The following is a 9,793-nucleotide window of genomic DNA, read 5'->3' as shown; positions in this document are numbered from 1 at the left end:
GCTAAAAGAACCCATAAAAGAACGATCAACATCGAATGTTTAAGAACAATTAAAATCTCCTAACATTCACACGAAACAAAATTAATCTTACCATCGAAAAATACACATACTGACCTACACTGAAATGAAAAACACAATTCTTTGTTCAAAAACTTGACACAATAACAATATTGCTAGAAGAATAGTGACAAAAACGTCACAACAAATAGAGGCAAATAAATTGAGGGAAGTAGGACGATTGAAAGGAGAAATCTTAGGGATATTTTTTCCTTTTTTTTAAAAATAAAAAAATAAAATCTCTGTTTATCTAAATCCTATCAAATTTCCCAAGCAACACAGATAGAGGCAAATAAAAAATAATTTAGCTTTGCATGCACAAGATCCAAACACAGGGCCTCTAGGTAAAATAAAACTTTATCACTAAACCAACAAACTCATTTTGGTTAATAATTGAGCAAAAATAATAGATAAGCTAGATATTCAAAGTGAGAGGTTGGAACAAAAATTAATAAAAATTCAAATAAAGGGATTTAAATGCAGGCCCTTAAGCACAATAACTAACACTTAGCCACTAAGTCAAATTAATTACTTGACATGATTTGACAATTCAAAAACAAGAATTTTGACCTAGTCAGAAACACAAAATAATTAAACCCGATACGAAAACATACTAAATGGCCAACATTGATCACAACCTCCCATTCGCATACATACGCACAAATGTGACCATAATACTGAACACTTCTGAGCACTCACAACTGACACAAAATCCTGAGATCGACACTCAAACAATGAAAAGGCAACAAGAAGAGTCACAAACGTACAATATGGTAACCGGAAAAAAAGGAATGAGAGTATAGTAAAACAAAAGGAGGAAAAAGAAAAGTAATGAAAGAAATTGGAGGAAATCAAAAGATCGAGAGAAAAATGGGAAGAAGGGGATGACAAGAGAAAGAGTGGGAGAGTGGGACAGTTGAGTGGGAGATTTTTGGGGGAAATAATTTTCAAATTCTTTTAAAAAAAATATTCAAATAAATTCTTACCATATGGGTGACATAGACAAAGACAAATCAAAAATAATTTTACTTTGCACATACCTCTAACTAAGCTAAAGTCTCATCACTGAATCAGTAAACTCATTTTTATTAATAGTTGAACAAAAACAATAGATAAACTATATATTCAAAGTCAAAGGTTAGAACAAAAATAATAAAAATTTAACGAAAAAGATTTAAACACAGCATCTTAAACACATAACTAAAATACTTAACCACCAAATCAAATTACTTAAAATTTTTTTAACACTTTCAAAAAAAAATTTAGGGAATTACAATAAACCAATTCAATGGACTTCAGAAGTGCCCCATGCTATTGGCACTGCGTCTCTCCTTGCTAGTTTCAGAACAAGAATGGTTGATGACCTCTCTCCCTTTATTGATTCACACAATTACATCATTGTACAACTTCGAGCTAAGATCGAGGTGATACAAAAGATCAAGGATCGAGAGAATGTCATGCAAAATGACTTGTTTGCTCTCCCAATGGACTAATGATTTGACAATTTTTTTTATCAAAAAGAGGAAGTACATGCTTGGAAGTTTTTTTTTGTTATACTCTTTCTTTTTTCCTATTGAAAGTTTGTAATCAGGGACTTTTGAATTTTTAAAATCACTGAATAAATTTGCATTATTGCACATTTTCTTATAGTCTTAGTTAGATGGTTAATCCGCTTAATTATATCCTAAATTAAGTATGATGGATTAAGAGAATTGTGCTGAGAGAGAATAATTGGTGTAAGTTTTTGAAGTGATAGTTTATGTGCCAATGGGAGTAATCACTTCTAGTATCACTGTGTCATATTTAAAAATTCATAATTTTTGAAATAAAACCTTTAGGCTAAATATATTCAATCACATCAATGGAGTGATAAGATCACTCCATTCGAAGAAATATATCTTAAAAGTTGGATTGGATCGATGTTACCAAATCCCTTGATCAAGACAAACTTGGATGGTTTATCTCCAACAGTCCAAGTTTCTTTGTCCAGATTACTTTGGTTTTTATTTATTTATTTATTAGATTGTATTTATGCTTTTTTAGTTGATTAAAAAAGGGAACTAGACTGTAATTAATCTCTTAGTATTGTTAGCACGACTTGTATTAATGCATTCCACTTTGAACATACACTCTCACAAATCCAACTTTCTCGCTGATGAATCATATAATAATATGCAATTTTATATTTATCAAGGGCAATCTGAACCAAGTTCTGTGGAGTTCCATATGCAAACTTCTAAATTGATCTCCCCCGAAGGACCGAGGAATCGGAAAGGGATTAGAAGAAAGTCCATAGGTGGAAAACCCTCGACTCGTCCTGGAAAATTCAGGGTCAACGATTTTAACCTAAGAGAGCTCATTCCTTTACCAGATACAAGATCATACAAATAATATACCTTTGATGAGCTTGGGGCAATACAAGTTATCATGGCTATATTCCCAATGTTTTCGACGCTCTTGTTGAGGAGGAAGAGAATACCGTCCTCTTCGGCTTGGAGAACAAGGAATTGTTCGTTCATCCCCAACGAGACGGACAATGGGGTGTTGTACCGAAAACGCCTTCCGGAATCCCAATGTTTGCTACTGAAGTGTAGTGACAATTGTTCAGACGAGCCGACAAAATTGCAAGCTGGAAGTGGGCATGCGCATGGTGCATGTGTGCATTTTTCTTCGTGATCATTTTTCCTTGTATAATCTACAGTTTTACTGCAACCATATTCTTTGTTGCAGCATGGTCTTCCATCTGGTTCAACAATTTCCTCCATGTCTCCACACATGATGCCCTTACTCTTCGGAAAATTCACCACACATATCTGCAGAAATGATGAGTAACAAAGTTCCAAACATGTCAGGAGTTTCTTGAAAACCAGAAAGCTCATAACTTCTACTTCATAGAAGGACCGAATGATTACCAGTAAGTTTAATCCAAATGGAACATTTGAAACATGTTTAATGCAATGACCCTATGTATGTGGATTTGGTTGTCACCACAGCATACACTTACATAAAAATTGGTACTGTGAGGGTTAAAGAACTCTCTTATGGGAGAAAGCTCTGGTTCTAGGCGAGGAAAGTGCACCTAGGGTGACTGCTTTGAGGGGTTTGTGGTTGCCAAAAGAGGACACTAAATTTGATATAAACGGGCGCAAGGTAATGACCAAAATTTGATACTTAATGTAACATGGGGGTGACAAACAAATTCTGATACTCATGGTGACACGGGGCCGGTCACTGGCCTCATGCTTCCGCTTAACTCTTATATCCTCCATTTTTAACAACAAAATCAATTTCACCAATTTTGAGAGGGGAAGAGATAAAGGAGAACAAAGAAGCAAATTTTGTCACATTTGAATGCTATATGAAACTGTAACGAATGCGGTGCAATATACATTTTGGGAGCAGAAAATTTCGAGTCTTTTCATGGAACTATAGAATCAACGATGAACAATAAATGACAAGATGCAGAAACGGTTGAAGTGAAAAATGAGCCAAAAAAATAAACAAAGGAAGCACCATTGTGTGGCTGCTTTATAGGAAGAACTATTACCTCCTCCATGCTAAAATCCTCGTTCATTTGTTCTTCGTCAGCCTACAAAATTGAGAAACAGAATAAAACTTAGCCCAAGAAAATTTTTAATTGTAAAAAGATTAAGACCTTTCATCTCAATGCATGCTAAACATCACATATAAGTCATCAATTTTAATCCTTAAGCATTTACTTACGCTAAGAATTGCTTTTAAGTTGGTTGCCTTAGGCTCTTAGCTAATAAACAGTTTGCAGGCTAACCTCCTAGGTTCTATTACAAAGGTCATCTCACCATACTTGAGCTTATGAAAGACTCGAGCTTTGAGGGTGTAACAAAAAGAGAATTTGTAATTAAGAAGCATTTTGACAAAGTGCTTGGAAAATTACTTTTCAAGATAGATTCTTGAGACTTACGTATCGGTTATATGACCCTACAAGGTATAACATATAACATAACCTCATAAAGATAGTAATAAAGGATCCCATCAATTCAAAACAGCATATACTGTAAAGCAAAGGCCTTACGGTGCAGTTTACTATCCCGAACCTTTGGTAGAATATTTTAGCCTAAATAAAAAAAAATCATTTCTCAAAATAAAATACCACCAAGAAATGCCAAAATAATTCAATGAACTTACATGTAAAAATCAACAAATTCGGGCTTCAACTCTAATCATTTGATATCTACCACCATATCAACCGTATCTTTCTATCTATTCTTCATTATGCAAGATTTACAGCATTATCCAAGAAGAATGAATTCATATCACATCTTAATTATCCATGAACTTTACTTTTCTAAACAAAACCCGGAGAAAGTTCTTAAAAACATTTATGAAACTTATCCGTACATTAAATACTTATCACAAAATACCTGAGTCCTCTCCTGCTCAAAGACGGGATTGTGCTCAACTCCCATGCTCATTTTTCCACCCGATAGGCCTTCCACTTGGATTCTATATTCTAGTGATTCCATATCATGACAGCCCTCCCTGCTAATCACCTGCCGAGCAGGAGACTCAATTATTTCATAGAAATTGCATGTATGATGTATAGGGAACGTGATTTTACCTCTCCACACCCATAACCACCAAGTTCTCTTTCTCGCTTTTCTCTTTCAGTGATCTCTTCCTCTCCCCATGAAGATAAACACGGAATGACAACAGGTGCAGAAGACCCAGCTCCCTCAATTGATATGCTCTCATAATAGAACAGCTGAGAAGCAAAACAGGTTTAGCGATGATTAATCTTTATAGAACTAAAGTGAGAGAGTTCTATGCCAACCTGGAGAAAAAGAAGACATCCACCAACAGCTCGCTGCTTCCCTTGACGAAAGCGAGATACCTCTCGGACAAGCCGATCAAGCAAGAACTTTCCCCAATTATACTGGTGCACAGCATCCATATTAATTAAGAAGTGGAGGAACGATGGACTAACATCTAATCTTGCTGTTGGGGATAAAAGTGTACCCAATGCGTAAAGGATAAAAGATCTCTTAAAATCGTCTCCTGCTTCTGGAGCAGCCAACCGTTCTTCAAGAAGTCGCACTGAAATCCCACGATTAGTAGCATTATAAATGTAACGCAAGTCAGCAATCAAGTCATCAGGACCTGAATTCACCACATCCTTCCCACAAGCTGCTAGCCCCATTACATGCTCTACATCTCTCGGGGATAAAGGAATGCACTCCCCACATATCTCCAAACTGCACCGTGTAGTGTTAAACCTCTCCAACAACCAAAGACATAAACTACGACGTAGGGTGCGGCATCTCAAACCAAGTAGGCTACCAAATCCCATGCTCTTCACTGCATCCTTTTGCTCAGATGACAGGCGCTGTAACACATTGAATAAGCGGCCAGGAGAGCATCTCGTGACAAGTTTAGTCTGCATTACATAACAACAAAACTTGTTGGATGAACAATAAGAAAACAACAAAATCACCACAAGTAAAATGCTACCTGCTTCCTCGGTTTAGGGATACGAGCCGGAGTTGTGCTCAAGTAATTATCCCACACTTCACGAGCACGTCGAGTGTACTTTTCTTTCTCCTCAATGCTCATTAATTTCCAAGCATCCGATGCAGCCTTTGTAGCCTAGCATTAAGAAAATAAATCGCGAAAAAGAAAAAAAAATATTAATCTACTTATCGTGTTGCAAATCATTCTATAGAATCAGAGCCACTGTATACTGATTTCATGAGGACCAAAATACTCACAGCTTTAAGGCCTGAAGATTCAGGATGAGAAGCACTATACTCCTTGATAAATTCCCGGCTAACACATACAAATTGACAAATTAGTACACTCAAAATAACCCGAAAACTATCACGAAATTCTGCATTAAATGAACCAAATTCTACCTAAAATATACCCAAGAACATGCAGGACGAGGAGCAGAAACTTGCTTCTTTTTCTTCTTTCTCCTCTTCTCTTCTGACACAACATTCTCTTCATCATTTACATCTAAGCTTGATACATCCCCTTCATTTGGGACCTAAAACAAACGTTGGTATGCAAAGGAAATCGCAGCAAATAACCCAGAAAGTATATGAATTTGTTCTTTCAATCAATGAAAATGAAAATGTAAAATAAAAAACCCATATCAAAATTTAAAGGCTCTTTTTTTTTCCAAAGAAACAGAGTGAACTAATAATCCTTCAATGATTCACCTGAAAATAAAAAAAAAACTCACCTGAAATACTGGGATTATAGAACAATCCACAACTTGGGGTGGATCAGTTAGGCTCATGGCTTTTAATCCTTTTTCCCACACTGCACCTTCACTTTCCGGTCGTCTTCCTTTTGTTTTCCTTTTTTATTTTTTTACAATTCTAAAGGACAAAAATGGAGCTTGCAATTTTTTCTTTCTTTCTTCCTAATTTTTAAAATAAGTTCTTTAATTTTCACCGCTTGCAAATATATAGGTTAAAATCTGCTTATAGTCCCTATTCTTTTCCTACATTTAGAATTTAGTTCCTCTATTTTTATTTCTAGAAATTTATTCCATCTGCTTTTTATATTTCAAAATAGAAGGGTTAAATTCCTAAAAATAAAAGTAGAGAGACTAAATTTTAAATTTAAGAAGAGTGCAAGAAGAGTTCATGGATTTGTATTGATAACTCTCATATTTAGAGTTGTTTTAGTATAATTTTTAGCATTTAGATTAATTTTTAGTGCATTTTATAGTTTTTCAGATTAATTTTTTTATTTGATTTTTATCATTCTTAGAGTTAGTTTAGATTTAATTTCTATTTTCCTCTCTACATTGTAGGTTTCGAATAAGGAATAAAAGATTTAGAGCATAGAGTAAAAAAGTAATGAAGAGAAACCTTTCGTTCCATTGAATTTCTATGTGGTGGAGCATAATCTTCAATTCAAAATTTCCAAACAGAAAGCAATCCACTCCACTACAATTCTACATTCGGTGGAGCAGAACGATTAAAAAACTACAAATAATGGGTGACATGATTTAAGAGGACAAGAGGGGAAAAGAGTAAAAGGATCAACTTGGAGGCTAAGAAACAATTCTCTCATGCTAAGGGAAACTTCAAGGTTGCAAAGACGAGAAGAAAAAGAGATCTGGAGCACTCGGTATCAATTCAGTAAATATTTTCTCTCTAGATTATTTCTTTTTTACTTTTTATCAATGCAAGTTTGTTTTGAATTTCTTCTTGTGTTGTTTTCTCAAATTAACATGAACTAAACTCTCTTTTCTTGAAATGATGATGAATCCTATTTTTTAGTTAATTAATTATTTTCTCTTCAATTATTTTGATTTATATTAAGTATTTATTCACTCAAGTGCTTATTTAGTCTGCTTTTATTATCACCAAGTTGCACTAATCTGATAATCTTGATGTGTCTTGGAAGAGAAAATTAAGGTTGATATCTTGACTGAATAGATTAAGATTAACTTTAGTAGTGCCAACAAACAAGTTGATTTGCAGTTAGGGTAGGAATATACCTGATGCCCTAATCAACCCAATTACGGGTTTGATTGTACTGACTTCACTCAACTTGCTTAACAAAAGAATATAGTTAGTGGGGAAAATGGATTAACTTAACTAAATACTGTAAGGATCTAGTTAATACCATTGAATCTTAGTTTAGTAATTACATAAGTTGAACAATTGAGCAAGAGATAATTGATTAACTAAAATAGGCGAAGTTATAGTTCCAAGATCATAAAATTGATTGAGAAACTTAGTAATTTTTATTGTTTTAGTTTAATAAAATCTCTTTAATTTGCTTAATTTAGTTTTATTAGCAATTAAAATTTATTTTCTTGATTCGATTAGATAAAACTGAATAGTTGGTACATAACAACTTAGAATTTGATCCTTGTAGGAACGATATTTTCTTATCAATTTATTACTTGATTAGACACGTGCACTTGCGTAACGAATTTTCGCACACGTGCATAATTTAATTAAAAATTACTTAAAAATTGTAGAAAGCTTCTTTGTAACTTATTTGTGGGTCGGTCGATTAGACGATAACATCATGACGAGAAACTTCCTAAAGTTGCGACGACGGATGACCCTTGAGCTTTTTTCTTTTCTCCTTAAAATTGATAAAAATATTGATTTAATTCTTTAAAATTTATAAATATATAGGCTATTAAAATGATGAAATTGTATTTTTACTATCATAAAAATTACAATTTAATTTCGGCCCTCTAAACAATTTTCTAACTTCGCCTATGCTACCATCATTGCATCAAATAATAATAATCCATATACAAATGTGAATCTAAGACAGAACCTTGGCCCCAAAATGAAAAGTTGCAATTTAGTCTTGTAATAAATTATTAAATTATATGCTAATATATGGTTAAATTACATATTGTAATTCCTTATGCCATGTTTGATAGTGCAATTTTTTAATTACGCAGTTACATAATTTATATTTTTATTTAAAAATATATTAATTACTATAGAAATTATTATTATGATAAAAATAATTTATAAACAAGTAACACAAATTAAAACCAAATCATCATATGTATTATGTTAGCATAAAAAAGTAGTTGATAACACGATTACTAACAAAAATAGCAAGAAAAATAAATATTATATGTAAATTTATCTAATTGTTCTAATGCATATATGTTGAGTTATTCCCTCTTCAATATTTAATATATGCTTTTTATCATAATCTGTTGATCTTTGACTGAATTATGAGTTATCAAGATCTTCTTCTTCCATGTACTCTACGAAGTATGAGTTATCTCAATTCCACCATTGGTTAAAGTTATAAAATATGCAACATGCTATTACGCTCTAACCTTTTTTTTTATGTTATACTAATGTGATGTTGTTCATATAAGAAATATTTTTTAGAACAACAAATATTTTCTCAATCACATTTCAAAATCATATTTCAAAGCCTTGGATCTATTAAATTAAAGAGTTCGTCAGCTATCTATGGTATTTATATCTGGCACCATTCTCTAAAATGATATCACACCCCACGATATGGTGCAAGAAAACTTTTTCTATTTGTGTAATTAGGATTACCTTATAATATTTGGGTTCAAAGTCCAAATAGTCTAGAGCTTAATTATAAAAAATTATATAAACTTAGGTGTTCGAAAAGCCACCTAGTAATTGAATTTGAGTGTAATTGCTTATAATTACGTATGGTGACATGTTTGGATAACATTGTAATTGGTAGATCCCACTGAATTGAGTGTAATTGAAGCACCCCATTACACTTTCCAATTCTTAGGGGGAGGATAAAAATTGGAGTAATTACATAGGTAATTACACCCAAATCCAATTACCTTATGGTTTTCCGAACACTCATACATGATTTAACTTTTTTTTAAAAAGTATACAAGTTTATGTTGTGAAAATTATATTATAATCATGGACATGTAATGAGTGTTTGGGATGATTATGTTAAAAAAATTTCTAATGTTAAATATTATAAATCTTTAAAAAGTTATGTTATAAAAAATAATTTATGTGTATTTTATAAAGTTATAACAAAAAAATGTATTATTTAAATCCTATAAAAAATTTAAAGTTTAAAGGCCATTTAAATAGGCTAAGTTTAAAGAGCTAAGACGACTAAAATATCCCTAAAGTAATCAGAGTTCGACTGTGAAAAGAAGTCTTGCTTGGCTGTCAAAACACGACTGTATTACTCGAGGAATACGTTGCGTCGTCATGACATCTAATGCATGCTCGTCACGACGTCACGT

General features: G+C 33.0%; 1 protein-coding gene across 3 annotated transcripts; it reads right to left on the bottom strand.

The window, feature by feature from the left end:
- Positions 1-2,189: 2,189 nt before the first annotated feature.
- On the bottom strand, positions 2,190-6,474 carry LOC107962374 (uncharacterized). Of its 3 annotated transcripts, XM_041096138.1 has the most exons (10): positions 6,278-6,453; positions 5,946-6,079; positions 5,802-5,859; positions 5,545-5,679; positions 4,868-5,470; positions 4,655-4,798; positions 4,458-4,586; positions 3,605-3,646; positions 2,454-2,870; positions 2,190-2,374 (listed from the first exon to the last, which is right to left on the bottom strand). In XM_041096138.1, the coding sequence occupies exons 1-10, from the start codon at positions 6,332-6,334 to the stop codon at positions 2,336-2,338; spliced, it is 1,758 nt and encodes a 585-aa protein (XP_040952072.1). In that variant the 5' UTR covers positions 6,335-6,453; the 3' UTR covers positions 2,190-2,335. The 3 variants fall into 3 exon arrangements, with proteins under 3 accessions (XP_040952072.1, XP_016754220.2, XP_040952071.1); XM_016898731.2 differs by having other exon boundaries at positions 2,190-2,870; positions 6,278-6,474; XM_041096137.1 differs by having other exon boundaries at positions 2,190-2,870; positions 5,957-6,079; positions 6,278-6,449.
- Between the last annotated feature and the right edge of the window lie 3,319 nt (positions 6,475-9,793).

This window comes from Gossypium hirsutum, chromosome D06 (genome assembly GCF_007990345.1).
Source record: "Gossypium hirsutum isolate 1008001.06 chromosome D06, Gossypium_hirsutum_v2.1, whole genome shotgun sequence".
NCBI lineage: Eukaryota > Viridiplantae > Streptophyta > Magnoliopsida > Malvales > Malvaceae > Gossypium > Gossypium hirsutum.
The sequence above is the reverse complement of the archived record's forward strand: the minus strand, read 5'-3'. Positions and strand labels throughout refer to the sequence as shown.